At 42.7% G+C, this 15,999-nt stretch overlaps 1 protein-coding gene across 2 annotated transcripts in view; it reads left to right on the top strand.

The window, feature by feature from the left end:
* The window catches only part of DOK5 (docking protein 5), a 160,937-nt gene that overhangs the window by 115,864 nt on the left and 29,074 nt on the right, over positions 1 to 15,999 (top strand). For both annotated transcript variants that reach the window (XM_045885975.3, XM_064573377.1), the window contains one exon: positions 11,660 to 11,795. In XM_045885975.3, coding sequence (XP_045741931.2) covers positions 11,660 to 11,795 — 136 coding nt within the window. The remainder of the gene's footprint in view (positions 1 to 11,659; positions 11,796 to 15,999) is intronic.

Genomic DNA, 15,999 nt, shown 5'->3' on the forward strand with positions numbered 1-15,999 from the left:
TTTAGGGTACTTTGTCCAAGATCTCCAGCTGTTAGATGAGTACAGTACCTCCAACCCACACCCCACAGTGTTGTGTCTCAAATATTGTAGGGACTTAGAACACTTTACTTCTGAATCCCATTCTTATTCAGTGGTCAAGTTTGTGGGGCTGGTGCTAACTGGAGAGTGAGTCCTCAGAAGGGAAATTGTCGGGATGGTGCTCTTAAGATCTTGTTCATTTCTCAGACAGCATGGTGGGGTGGAAGAAGCACTGATTCAGGAGTCAGAGAGGCCTTAGTTTTTAATGTCTGTTCTTTATCAGCGGTTGACTTTGAACAAAGGTTTTAACTTCCCTTGTAAGTTTATCCAAGTCATAACTTCATTGCAGGATTGTTGTGGATAACAGCAGTGATGATGCATGCAGATGATCTGAAAGGGTGCTGAGCTTCCCCTTAGTAGTGTCTTTGATATTTTATTATGATTACTTTTGGAGTAGGACTTGAGTTTGCAGGATACAGACAGTGTTAAACACAAGGTAATATTACTACTTTACATTTTGCCTGAAACTCAAATAAAGATGAATTTTTATAGTTACCATCAAGATGCTCAGGATAATAAGATCATTTGTGTTCCCCCAAGCATGACGGTTTCATATCTGCCTTGCTTTATTAGTGAAGATAATTTTTTCCTTGGCTATTTTTGAATGTGTTCAAAACAAAGCAGTTTCATTTTAACTAATAGAATTTTCTCCCTATCTCATGTCAATAAATGAAGAGGAGTTAGGCAAATAGTTTTCATGCATCCAACATGCATCATCAAAGATTTTGCAATATTGCCCTCCAGAACACAAGGAATCTCCCCCAAAAACTTTGGACAAGGTTCTGCTCACTCTCAGCCTCTGTTTAGAATTGAGACTGAGTGTTATTCCTGCTCAGTGGGCCCACTCTACCCCACCAAGACTGACGCCGGGGCATGTGTAATAAACTGGATGGGCATTGTGGAGGAAATGAAATGAGATTGCAGCTCTACCCCATACTGTCTTTGGACCTTGAGGGAATGACCTAACCCTCTAAGCTCCATTGGCCACCTGTAAAATGGGTACAATACACTATGTATCTCAGAAGATTGCCATGAATATTAAAGAAGGACCTACACAAAAACCTGCCATAATGCCTGGCATGTAGTAGACAGTCATATCAACCAAACCGACACAACAGGAAAGAAATTCATTGGCTCACATAACTGAGGGTCAAGGAGGTAGAGATGGCATCAGGCTTGACTTGATTCAGAGTCTAAATGACCATAGATTTCATCTCTCAGTCCTGTTTCTTCTAGGAGAGCTTTGCTCTGGCTCTGCACGGTGGCTTCCAAGAGCTTTGGGATCTTCTCACACCGTCAGCCAATAGAAGAGAGAGAAATTCCTACCATATATTGACCATCACATTCGCTAGGGGTCAAGTACTATACTGGGGACTTTACACAAAGCACACAGGGTACAAATACAGTGGGGTGGTTCTCCCAAAGCAGGAAGAGGGTACCGATGCCATCGAAGAGGGATGGATGTGAGGTTTAAAATGAAAGAAAATCTAACAGAATGTGTCCAATACAGCATTTAATAATTGCTCAAAGCAAATAGGGCGAAGCAGCTATTGGACTGTAATTAGTCGTATCACTCATAATGGTGCAGAGATACAGAACAGTGGTTCTCAACCAGGGATGTGTTTGTCCCAGGGAACATTTGGCAATGTCTGGAGCCATTTTTTTTTTTTTTTTTTTTACTTTTATACATTTCTTTTTTTTTTTATTATTCTTATGTTAATCCCCACACATTACATCATTAGTTTTAGATGAAGTGTTCCATGATTCATTGTGCACAACACCCAGTGCTCCATGCAGAACGTGCCCTCCTCAATACCCACCACCAGGCTAACCCATCCTCCACCCCCCTCCCCTCTAGAACCCCGTTTGTTTTTCAGAGTCCACCGTCTCTCATGGTTCGTCTACCCCTCCGATTTCCCCCGCTTCACTCTTCCCCTCCCGCTACCTTCTTCTTCTTCTTTTTTTTTTCTTAACATATATTGCATTATTTGTTTCAGAGGTACAGATCTGAGATTCAACAGTCTTGCACAATTCACAGTGCTCACCATAGCACATACCCTCCCCAGTGCCTATCACCCAGTCACCCCATCCCTCACACCCCACCCCCCACTCCAGCAACCCTCAGTTTGTTTCCTGAGATTAAGAATTCCTCATATCAGTGAGGTCATATGATACATGTCTTTCTCTGTTTGACTTATTTCGCTCAGCATACCACCCTCCAGTTCCATCCATGTCGTTGCAAATGGCAAGATCTCATTCCTTTTGATGGCTGCATAATATTCCATTGTATATATAGACCACATCTTCTTTATCCATTCATTGGAGCCATTTTTGATTGTCACAATTGGACAGGGATGCCATTGGCGTCTAGTGGGTAGAGGGGCCAGAGATACTGCTAAACATACACTACACAGAACCACCTCCCACGACAAATAGGTATCTGGTCCAATTAGCCAGTTGCAAAACTCTGTTCCAGCAGGCATGCCAGCCACTGAAAATAATCACTGATATTTATGGAGCTGTTACTACTTGAAGGTCACTATACTAAGCATTTTGCATGCACAGTCTCATTTAAGTCATTCGCTGCTCATATAAAGTAGGGAATATTATCATTCTCATCTTAAAAGGAAATTTGGAAACCTGGATGACTGGTCCAGAGACATTAGACTAGTAAGTGGTGGATTCAGGAGTCACACTCCGGTCTTCTTACTTCCAAACCCTGCAGATATCTAGGAAGGCTAAATGTCATATTCCACTAGGTGAGCCTAGTTCTTCACTAACTTCTACGGAGCTAGGGAAGAGAAAGCGTTCTTACATCACCAGAGCGCCCTAAAACCATTTGGATGTGTGCTAATGTACGAATTTTCTTAGTTCCTGGAACCTCCTATTCTTTTAGAAGTACAGGCGCATAGAGCCAGGATTGCTTGTCTCTCCTGGACAACAGGATCATGATCATAGGTCATTAGAGTCTTCTAGATGTTGTTTCTCCCCCTCTCTACCCAATAGAAGCAAATCAGATCATATCTCTGTTTTTTTTTTCCTTGAAGAAATCCAGAGTTGAAATGTAAGCTTTTTAATAAAATGCAGTTGCATGATTAATTGCCACTCCTAGCCCCTGTAGACCAAGAACTGTTAGTTTATCTGGTGGGCTGAGAGGCATATTGCTTACTTTGAGGTTTTTCTGGTCTTTTGTTTGTTTCTTTCCACTTGGAAGCCCTGAAACTTCAGTGAAACACATCAGGCTGGCAGGGGCTCTGATTTTTTTTATGGGAAGATCCAACTGACATGAGGTTCTAACTGCGTTAACGTCTCCCTTGGAACCATTCTTGAAATATGATTGTTTAAAGAAAGGTGGCAGGTGTCCAGTAAGTACCCCTGTTAATTTTATAGCTGGCTGCTGAGTTAGCATGCTCCAGTGTCAGGCTCTGCCTTACCTCCTGACTGATTTAAATTAATACCCTGGGTTTAGCACCTGCAGGAGTGAAAGAAGCTCAGGTGACATTTGGCAGAAGGTACTGAATAATTACCACGCGTGAGTGCTTCTCTTTACCAGCCAGAGAGAGTCTCTTTTGTGCTTTTGACATCATTTTAAGAGAAACTTTTAGGTATGCCAAGTATATGTGAAAATCGACATTGTATGTACAAATTATTTTTCTTAAAGGGAGTGCACAAATATGTGAAAAGTTTTTTGGGGTTTTTTTGTTTGTTTCCCCCTGTAATTGATGAGTTTACAGGACCACTCTTCTAACATAAATTGTTGAATATTCTCTATTTCTCCTTTTGATTCTAAGCTACTTAGTAACCTCTCATTCCTGAATATTTTAGGAAACATATACCCATTCTTATTAAATGATCGGAAGCAAATTGACAAACAAAGAGTACTCCATTCTTCCTGCCATGTTGAGCGGAGAAATTGGCATAAACACGTCCTGGATCTCACATGCAGGCTTGCTTAGAAGTGTGATTCTTTTCTTTTGCAAGAAAATGCCAACTACAGTTGTGCCATTTATGTGGCCTTTGATTCCCCATTAGCATTTATCTCAAGAGTAATTTTAATTATAAAGGTAATGCACCCGTATTATAAATATTCCTTTAATGGAGGCAGGTGTAAAAGAGAAGAGAGAGCTCTCCTTTCTACTCTATGGAGTAAGCTTTTTAGTAATCATCTTCAAGAGATCTGTGCTAGGTGTGAGGGTGTGAACACAGACAAGGCAAGGCCACATCATACATAAGAAGCTTAGCCAGGTCCCTTCTACCTCCTTGTTGTGATTTTAACATGTGAAATCCCTAAAGGAAAGGATGACTTTCTCATGACCTTTGGGGAAAACCTCTCGTCAGTACATCCTGTCTTGTGGCCATCATTTTTAAGAAAAATTTTTATGTATATTTTTTATTTTATTTATTTATTTTTCTAGCTTTCTTGAGGTAGCATTGACTTATAACATTGTTTAAGTTTAAAGTGTACAGTTTGTATATTGCAAAATGATTACCACAGTGAGTTTAGTTAATACCTTCACTACCCCACGTAATTATCATTTTTGTGTGTGTGGTTGAGAACATTTAAGTTCTACTCTCTTAGGCAACTTTGAAGTATACAATACAGTATTTTTCACTGTAGTCACAATGCTGTACCTTAGATCCCCAGAACTTAACCTTCTAACTGAAAGTTTGTGCCCTGTGCTCATCTCCTCATTTTCCCCACCCTCCAGTCCTTGGTACCACCATTCTACTGTCTGATTTTGTGAGTTTGGCTTTTTTATATTCCACGTACAAGTGAGATCATATGGTATTTTTCTTTCTCTGTCTGACTTATTTCACTTAGCATAATGCCCTCGAGGTCTATCCATGGTGTTACAAATAGCAGGATTTACTTCTCGTTTACGGCTAATATTACTGTGTGTGTGTGTGTGTGTGTGTGTGTGACATATGCCACATTTTCTTTATGCATTTCATCCATTGGTGGGCACTTGGCTGTTCCCATGTTTTGGTATTGTAAATAATGCTGCCGTGAACATGGGGTGCACATATTTCTTTGAGATGGTGATTTCATTTTCTTTGAATATATACCCAGAAGTAGAATAGCTGGATCATATGGCAGTTCTATTTTTAGTTTTTTGAACAGCCTCCATACGGTTTTCCACGTGGCTGTACCAATTTATATTCCTGCCAACAGTGCACAAGTATTTCCTTTTCTCCACATGCTCTCTGATACTTGTTATCTCTTCTCGTTTTTCATATTAGCCGTTCTAACAGGTGTGAGGTGATATCCTATTGTGGTTTTGATTTCCCTGATGATTAGTGATGCTGGATGTATTTTCATGAACCTGTTGGCCATTTCTGTGGTGCAGCCGTCTTCCTGCAGGCGATGATCCACTAGTGTATGTGACCACTTTATATGTGATGGTACCTCACATTCTAGAAGGGTGTAGTAAAAATGAGTCATTTCCCTCTTACATCAAATGTTTGCTGAGTGCACCCTAAGAGCCTAGTGCAGTTCCAAGCACTGTAGATGTAGCAGTGAATGAAACATACAAGTGTTCTGCCCTTTTGAAATTCATTCTGTAGAGGAAAGGGGATACAGACAATAATAGACATTTTAAAAAGTAAAAGAGATGTTAGATTGTTTAAGTCCACAGCAAAAACTAAAGTCATTCAATAGAAAGTGCCACAGGAGGGAGTGAAATTTTAAATAGGGTTAGTGGGACTGGCTTTGCCAAGTCAGTGATGCCTGACAAAAACTCCAGGAAGAATCAGGGGGAGAGCATTCCACCCAGAAGAAGGAGGTGGGGAAAAGGTGCCGAGGTGGGGGGTATATGTGGAGTGTGCAAAGAAGAGCCAATGGGCTGGCATGACTGGGGCAGAATAAGGGATGGGGGAGCAATGTATGTAAAGGTAGAGATGCAACAGGGTCAGGCTGTGTGGGGCTTGAAGACCACTGTAAAGAATTTGGCTTTAGTCTTAGTTGGGGTGGTACTGGGGGTGGCAGGTAGAGGTGGGTCACTGCAAGGTTCAAAGAAAGAGTCCCCGAGACCTTCTGCGCCAATAATAATCTATGGTGTTACAAGTAGCAGGATCTACTTCCTTTTTATGGCTAATATTACAGTGTGTGTGTGTGTGTGTGTATACACACACACACATATATATATGCCACATTTTCTTTATGCATTTCATCCATTGGTGGGCACTTGGGCTGGCATGACTGGGGCAGAATAAGGGAAACAAAAATGATCTCCCAGGTAATCGCCAACGCCAAGGCTAGACAAGATTTTTTGGACAAGATTAAATTCTTTACTACATAGGAAGTGGTAAGCAAAGAAGTGACATGGTCTCACTTTTTTTTTTAACTAGACTCTCAGGCTAAAACCAATTAGGAAGATGTTGTAGTGCTCACAGTGAGGACAAGAATGGCTACAAGGATGTTGGTGACAATGAACGTAGGCTTAAGTGTTTGGATACTGACATCTTTTGAAGCTAAAGCCAAAAGGATGTACTGACTGGCTGGACATGAGTTGGGAGAGAGAGGAGTCAGGATCCTCCAGGAGCAGCTCAAACTGCGGAGGAACTCCGGGGTGGGGTAAGAGGGGCAGTGTGGGGATGATTGGACTTCAGTTTCGGGTATATTAACATCAAGGCTTGTTCAGCAGTTTCCCTCTGGTGCTAACCCAACTTTTCATTCTCCTGGGGATGAGGAAAGCCACACATGGTGTTTGAGTTTAAAAATTGTGAAAGGCACTTCCATTCGCTACAGCAGGAAGAATGAGGGGCAAATGGCGCTAGATCTAGGTCAGGGCATGGGGAAGCAAAAGGTCTGGGCGAATAGACCTAGATCTAGGTCAGGGCATGGGGAAGCAAAAGGGGAAAAGGGGATGTTTCTTTGACTTTACCTGTTATGTGATTAAGAACAGATAAAATTAATAAATCACTGTCTCTTACACGAGCCATGTTTTATGACTTTGGATAGTTTAGCTTAGTTTTGTTTTGTTTTCATAAACTCTCAAGTCCATACACATGGGGTTAGAATTTAAATCTAAAAAGTGCTAATGTGCACATTTAAGGGAACCGTTAGGAAGTCTGGTGATGCCGATAGCGAAGCCACGGGAGAAAGGACATCATGTGACAATCAGTGCACCCTCCGAATTGGGACCTTATCTTCACCTCGCTCACTGGGCTGATGAGCTTTTTTTTTTTTAATTTTATTTTATTATGTTATGTTAATCACCATACATCACATCATTAGTTTTTGATGTAGTGTTCCATGATTCATTGTTTGCGTAGAACACCCAGTGCTCCATGCAGAATGTGCCCTCTTTAATACCCATCACCAGGCTAACCCACCCCCCCCACCCCCCTCACCTCTAGAACCCTCAGTTTGTTTCTCAGAGTCCATAGTCTCTCATGGTTCTGATGAGCTTTATTTAAGTTGTTGCTAACACTCCGGAACAGACACAGTATACTACTTCACTGGGGCTGGAGAAACAAAACCCCCAGTCATTTGCATTGTAGTTTTTATTTAGTGAAAGCTGCTGGTTTTCTTAATGGGAGAATCCTATTCCTGAATTCGTATTTCCATTCTCAAAGAAGAACTTTGCATTATTCTGTTTTCATAGCCCATGAGCCTCAAACATAGACTTTCTTCCCCAGCCACATACCTTCCACCACCAGGCATCTTTTGCTCGCTTCCCCACTGTTCCGGGATGTGGTCTCCCGCGTTTCCTTCCAGGCAAAAATGCGGTTTTGCCTCCCTCCTGAAGTTTTCCGTGAGGACCACGTCCTCATTGGCTTTGACATTTTAAAGGGTTAAAATAACAACAACAAATCCCAGTTCAGTGCTTACCTTGATACAAGATCCTTTGCTAAAGATAAAATATAATTTCCCAGTACCCTCAGAGGTTTGGGTGATTTTATTACTCAAATTTGGGATATGAGCTCGTGGAAACTTGGAGAGGTCAGGATACTTGACCATGATTCCAGCATATGAGGGAACTGGAGGAGACTCTGTCTTCCCTACCTCTCTCCCACCCCACCTCGAGGAGGGCTCCAGGAAGCACATCCACATTTCCCCAAATGTGGGGTGATTTTAGTGATAGAGGCATAACTAAATGAATGTGACTCGCACAGCAATGAAGTCTTTTTCTTCCCAATTACCTTTTTGACCCTTTTGATTAAATTATAGAAAAAACATTTCAGTGGGGTGCTAGCACATCTAAAACACATCTTCTAACACTTTTCTAATTTGCCTGTGTTACTAACAAGTGAGCACATGTCCCGTTCAGATCTTTGACAAGAGGACCTAGACAGAGTTCAATAACATGTTTTGTTTTCATTGCATTCATTTTCACATCTGCCTTCAATGTATGGTGGAGCATACCAGCTTATGATTATTGATTTGGTGGCTCATGGACAATACATTTGTTAAAGGGAGGAGAAACCTGAGTTGATTTTAAAAGTATTAAATAGGCAGCACAAAGATTTGACGACCGAAAGTTGTGCAAGAATGACTTGACATTCTGCAGAGCTGCCGCATGCTCGGCGGCCTGAGTAGAACAGTGATGCATCATGTAGGGTCTTACACTGATTTCTCTTTCACACCCCACTGGTCTCAGGAAAGGACAGGACAGCCATCCCATTAGCAGGCAGCCCAGATTGCCTGGTCTCCAGCTAACACACACACACACACACACACACACACACGGACATACACACTGGCAGGGTCACCTGCCACCGTGTCTCAAGCTGAGATCCACTAGGCTGTGGCACCAGTGACTGGAATGGGCTAGACCACACAGACCACAGGCGGGGGGTGTACTCTCTGCTTCGACCTGAATACCGTCTGTGGCGAAGCAGCAGCTCCCCTGAACCCAGAAGCTGCCTTACGTGTATAACCTCTCTACCACTAACCCGTAAGTTCGGTGCTCCCTCGACCCCTTGTGTTTGGTCTATTTCAGTGCTTCTCACCTGGAGACATTTTGCCACCTCAGGGACATTTATCAATGTCCAGAGAGAATTTGGGTTGTCACAACTTGAGGATACTACTGGCAGCCAGTGGATAGACACCAGAGATGCCGCTCAACATCCTACAACACACAGGACGTTCCTACAGCCAAGAGTGATCTGGCCATACAATATTGCCAATGTGCCAGTGTAGAGAGCCCCTGTTCTAAGTTACAAGCTCCTAACAGACCTTTTCCCAAATTTTTCTTCAAGCAGGAGCCACCAGATCCCATGTGCTTAAGCCTCTTTACTTCGTTCTGTATGTCTGTGTGTCTGTTTTTCTTACCATGGTGTCTCTGGCCCGCTGTAGCCACAGGGGGGAAAGGGTCACACTCCATTTGTTCACCTCACTTTCACGGACAAATCAACGTCACCGTTCTGCAATGCTCTGCTCCTAATTTTGTGTCTGTTCCGTGAGGTGCTTCTGATCGATTTCTCTCAAGTTTTTGGCTCCTGATTTTCTCTGTTACTATGTAACATCAATACCCACCCCTTTCCCCGACTATACTTTGCTTATCAGCTGCTTCTCTGACCACTAAGGCTCATTGTACCATGATGTTAGTCTCAAACCAATTCACTTATATAGATCTTACTTAGCCAAGTAAATTGTAAACTCCTGGAAGAAACATCCCAGGTCTTTACCTTTACATCCCTTGCTGCTCTTCTTATGATTTGCCTTATGTTTGTCTGACAAGTACCGTATTCTTTCAAATATTACGTAATCGTAAATGTGAAATGTAACATTGACTTAATAACCACTTTGCAGGGGTGGAGAGAAGAAAAGATTACCATAAATACACATGTTGAGTATAAGATACATCCTGCTTGTCACAGTGTCCAAAAATTCTAAACACACAGGGACGCACACACATGCCCACGCACAAAATACATCTTGACCGTGAGGCAATGTAGAACTGACTTGGATTCTGATCTCTTAAGTTCGCTTCTTAATACTGTCTGCCATGAGGTCATTTATTTTGGTTTTCATAATTGCAATCCCATTAGTATTTTTCTCATACAGGATGTTGGTGTGAAATGTCATTGGCAAAGAGAGGGAACAGTTTCCAAAGTTGGGCATTCGTGCCTCTGGGAACTGTTGCCCTCAGGTGGCAACTCTGCAGAATGAAGCCCCTGGAGCTCCAGGAGCATAGGCGGTCCCTCCTGCCACCGTCTCCCTGGTGTGCTGGGTCACTCAACTTTGTCTCACCTCAAGGCGTTCTGTGTGCAGTTCCTTGCCAGACTGTTCTTCCTGCTTTCTCTGCCAGAGCCCTGCCCTCCCCAGAGTGGCTCTATGAAACCTTAATTTAAATAAAACTTCCTCAAGGAAGCCAGGGTCAAGTTCTTCGTTATACCTTTGCCTACCACCACCTGCTATTTCACAAGCCATTCTACAGTTCTTTATTGAGTGCCAGATATAGGGCAAGCCATGGTGTAGGCACTGGTTGAGGAACTGTGAATAAATCAGGAACAAATCTCGTCTACATGGAGCTTACCTACCAGTGGAATAATGGACGTGAAGGTTTCCTTTGTGTACTCACAAATCCTGTCTAACACTTTCAGGACATTTAGGTGATGGTTACTATCCTATTTATTTTACAAATGGAAATGCAGGTGTAGAGAGGCTAATGTGTACCAGCTCGTAAAGCTGGCAAGGGGACAACCCAGCCAGGCAGTCTGGAATCCAGATTTGCTTCTTATTTCACTCTGCCTGATACAGACTTGTTATATGCAGGCATGAGTAAATTTCCCAGTGCTTTCTGAGCTCCTGATTGTCTTCTAGATTCTTGACTAAATTGCATAATCATCGTTTGGAGTGACAGTCTTATCATGTAGACAAAGTAATTCTGGGGAAATTCAACACTGTTAAGTGTATCTGTAATGGCCACCATGTTCTTATGTCTGAATCCTTATCTTCACAAAGGACGTAGGAAAGACCCAACTAAAACTCATTATTTTACCTTCTCTGGGCTCTGGGTTTCCATCTGCTGGCTTCTGTTAGCATAAGGCCATGAGGAAAGAGTGTTGGGACATTTGGGACCACTTTGGTTGCTGGAAAAGTGTCCAAGGTAAAAGTCAGTGGGTAAAGTGGAAAAAAAAAAAAAGGGATCCAGATTGATTTTGGAAATGAAAGAATCCTTAAAGCCTTTGTCTCTGAGGAAAGAACAGAATCTGGGAGTCATAGAATCCTTCTTCCACCTCTGTGCTGGATGACATAGTCTCTGATGAGCTTCTGATTCATGGGCAGTCATGAAAACACAGTTTTGCTCAGGTGCCCCTTTGAAAGTGGGAAGCCAGAGTACTGGGATTATACTAAGAATCAAGAAACAGCTTTATATTAATCTTTGCTTCTTGACCAAAAAAAAAAAAAAAAAAAATCAGCACTGTGTTAGCCTAGAATGAATGGTTTCCTGCCCATATTAACAACTAATTGGAAATTTTGTTTCTAGTTAACTTCGTTTAGTAAATGTGGACAAGAATCCTGAACTCATGTGAAATAAAGGGGTCTGGTTTCATGGAGTATTCTAGGTCCTCCATGCATGGAAGTTCTTGGAGCTGGATTTTCAAAAGCTTTTTGTTTTTGTTTTCACAGGATGTGTGAAACTGGGGAAGGGCTGTTTATCTTTCAAACGCGAGATGGGGAGGCCATCTACCAGAAGGTCCACTCTGCTGCCTTGGCAATAGCTGAGCAGCATGATCGCTTGCTCCAAAGCGTGAAAAATTCAATGGTACGTCTGGAATGTCTTCCTTATGACCCAGTGCATACCCGTGTAGAATGCAATCTTAGAATCTTTATGCTGAAAATATGGCCTGCATTATTTGAGCAGATGGCTTTCTCCTGTACTCCACAGTGTATTACTTGGATTTAATAACATCCTTGCAAAGCCTCAAGAGCCAGCTGGTAGCACAGTAACCAGACATCCCTGTTTATCTACTTTGTGCCTCGATTATTACTTGTGTGTGTCTTCATCAGTTTGGGCTCTTACAGCAAATACCATAGAACTGGGTGGCTTATCAACAATAGAAATTTATGTATTTCTCACTGGGAGGCCTGGAAGTCCAAGATCAAGGTGCTGGCCTACTCAGTGACTGGTGGCACCGCTTTCCTGTTCATAGATGGCTACCTTTTCTGTCTCACTGATGGATGGGGCAAGGGAGCCCTCTGGGGTCTCTTTCATGAGGGCACTAATCCCAATTGTCAGGGTTCTGCCCTCATGACATAATGTCCTCCCAAAGGCCCCACCTGCTAACCCCATGACCTTGGAGGTTAAAATTTCAATATATGAATTTGGGGAGGGGACATCATCATTAGTCCACTGTCATGAGTATGTTCATCAGAATCAATTTGGATGCATATGGATATCTGTGGACACAACTATGTAGATGATCTACCTACAGATATATATTTATAGCTGTACCAGACATTATCATTTCAGTTGGTAACGGGCCAGAGAGAAGAGGGGTGAGGGGTGAAATGTCAAAAGCCCAAGCCCGGAAGACTGTTGATGAGACCATGGGCTCCATGTACTGGGCTCTTGATTTTTTCCAGAGAAGCCAAGGATTTGAGTCTGTATATAATATCTTGTAGTTTGTAACTGTTGGAAATGAATTCTAGTTAAAACCAGCAACAAAACAGTAATACTTTGTGGGCCAAGGGAAACCTGTCCAGAGACTCCATCCTGCCCAGAGCCATGCATCTCCCATCTCTGGTTGATCAACCTTCATGGACATTGATATATAAAGACAGCACAAACACAAATACACATGAGTGTATAGCTCTCTGGGAATACCTCCGCTGTTCATTGCATTGTGCTAGGGACTGTGACTTGCACAGAGAGTTAGGATTGAAATCTTAACGCACAACAGTTAAATAATGCAAATCATGCATCATGGCTGCAAATACATGCATAAAGCTTCACATCTGGAAGGAAATCTGCAAAACCAAAAGGAACTGGGTTGGCATGGTAAGATTAGGGTAGTTTGAAAATTTATGATTTAAACATGTGGAGTGGTTGGATTTAAAGAGGGGGGAAAAACATGCCAGAAATATGATCTGTCCCAGAGCAGCCTCAGATTATTCCCAAATGACTTGTTCATGCAGTGGTCTGGGATTTTAGAGCAGAGATCAGCAAAACTTTCTGTAAAGGGCCAACCAGTAAATACTTTAGGCTTTGTGGAGTAAGATGGTCTCTGTTGCAACTACTTAACTCTGCCCCTTGTTGTGCAGAAGCAACCATAGGTAAAAACATAATCCAGTGGACATGACTTTGCTGCAAAGCAACTTTATTCATGGACACTGAAATTCAAATTTTGTGAAATTTTCACACATCATGAAATATTCTCTTGATTTTCTCCCCACCGATTTCAAAATATTTTTTTAACTAATGCAGTCTTGGTATTCATTTCCCCATATGCTTACCAATTCTGGATATTGCTATAGAGATGGATGGATGGATGGATGGATGGATGGATGGATGGATGGATGGATGGATGGATAGATAGGTAGGTAGATAGATAGGTAGGTAGGTAGGTAGGTAGATAGATAGATAGATAGATAGATAGATAGATAGATAGATAGATAGACAGACAGGCAGACAGATGGCTGTAAAGTAGAATTCAAGTCACTTGGAACTTTACAGGGCAATATGTCATTGCATTAAAATTGTTTAGCTGTCCCATTAGATGCCTTTAAGGATCTGAAGGAGTTTTTCCAAGATTACCTTACTGGTAAAGCCATCAATTAGCATAAGTTGTTTTGTGCTTGAAAGGCAGGTTCTATATGTACATGTTTTTCCATTTACAACCTCCTCATTACTTCCACTAAAAATTAATCAGGAATACGAGTAATTCATTTAGATTATCTCTTTGCAAATTTAACTGGAAAATAATGTTGTTTGCTCTTAATTTGCTCTATGCTTAACGAGTTCCATAAAATGAATATGATTTTTAAAGCAACAAAATCCTATTTTAAATGGAAATGAGTAAGCTTCAAAATGGGATCTGAATCTCAGGGACGTTAAGTGGGGATTATGAAATGCTGAAAATTAATGTACGTGAGTCAGTCCCCGATTTGGGGAGAAAAGAGATACCCCATGACAGTGAAGCAAATGAAGACAATCCTGCTGGCCCACCCTCCCAGGGTTACAGTACTGCGTTTTCCGGTAACTGGGAACGGATCCACGTAGATCTGGCTATATTCTCAACCTGGAATTGCATGTTCACCACTACTGGCTTCTCTGAGATAGTCAAGGTCATAAATGGAGAAAGATGGCGATGCTCATCTCTGGGCTTAGCCTCATTAGAAAGTCCTGGCCCACTGTTGGCTGCCTCTGTCATAAAACTCCGGAGACTGCCTCTACAGACAGATGCTTCCCCGTGGGGCCTGTATCAGTTTGAAGTTACAGCCTTAAGTGCATTGGGATCAGACTTGTGACCTGAACCCAGCAGCTGTAAAGAGGAGGCTTGTGGGTCCCGTCCCAGCAACAATGATAATAGTGATAGGATGAATCTTGGCTCCAAAGATGTGTCCTAATCCCTGGAACCTATGAATGTGTCCTTACGTGGCGAAAGGGATTTTGCAGATGTGATCAAGTTAAGGCTCTTGAGATGGGGAGATTATCCTAGATCATCCAGGTGAGCCAGTGTTACCACAAGGGTCCTTGTGAGAGGGAAACAGGAGGAGTAAGAGTCAGAGGGTGATGTGATAGTGGAAACAGAGGGACAGAGAGGGAGATGTGAAGTTTGTATGCTGATGGCTTTGAAGGTAGAAGAGAGAGATGTGACCCAAAGGATGTGGGTGCCCCTAAATGCTGGAGAAGGTAAACATTCTCCCCTGGAACCTCCAGAAGAACCCAGCCCGGCCAACACCTTGACTTCAGCTCGGTGAACTGACTTTGGACATCTGGCCCCCAGAGCTGTAAGAGGACACATTTAGGTTGTTTTAAGCCCCCGAGTCCTGGTAATTTGTTACCACAGCCGTAGGAAGCGAGTACAATAATGATATCCATAACACTAAATATGTATCTTGTCTCTACTCTGTAACAAGTAATATTTTTAGGGCTTTCTAACCCTACGACCACTGCTGAATGGGAGACCCAAGGCCACCAGCTTGGAAGTTATGGGACTCAAATTTGGAGGAGGTGTCCTGGGGTAGCCCCCACTTTTCTCCTCACAACCTGTTTTCTTTGTCCTTCATGAGATTAGCTTGCTGTTCTAAAAATACCGAATTAGTGACCGGCATTTAAAAATTGAGAGGTTTCACATAAAACTCAGATTTCTGTGCTATCTTTAAAAAGTGAAAAGGTCTGACAGCAATGATCTCACACCCCCACAAGGCAACAACAATCAGATACGCCCAGTCCTGTCTGCCCTCTTTGGACAGATTGGGGGGCTTCACTTCCCCACAGTCCCTACCTCCCCCTTTTGTTACTCTCCGCAAGTGGTCCTTCTCTGCGTGTTGGCTACCCATGCTGTGGACAATCAATGTCTGGCCTGTTGTTTTCAACATCTATGCACCATAACACAACACACATTTGCCATCTCATAGTTGCTCTGGGCCAGGAGTGTTGGTGTGGCTTAAGTTTCTCACAAAGCTCAGATGCCTCAGGCGCATCTCAGGGTTAGACTGGGGAAGGATCTACTCATGAGCGAGCGGGGTTATTGGTGGGTTTAGTTGCTTGTAACAGTCGGATTGCATGCCTCAGTTTGTTGCTGGCTGTGACCTGGAGGCCATCCTTAGCTCCCAGAGGCCACTGTCAGCTCTCTACTGCATGGGCTCCCCCAACACACCACTGACTTCCTTGCAGACTGCAAACCATGCAATCCTATGTATCCTAACCATGCAAGTGACATCCTGTCGCCCTCTCTGCTGATTAAAAGCAGGTCACAAGTCCTTCCCGTAGTCAGGGAAGGGGTCCACACAGAGTGTGAACA

Source organism: Mirounga angustirostris, unplaced genomic scaffold, assembly GCF_029215605.1.
Source record: "Mirounga angustirostris isolate CCGP_5_RB_7025 unplaced genomic scaffold, mMirAng1.0.hap1 SCAF_10, whole genome shotgun sequence".
NCBI lineage: Eukaryota > Metazoa > Chordata > Mammalia > Carnivora > Phocidae > Mirounga > Mirounga angustirostris.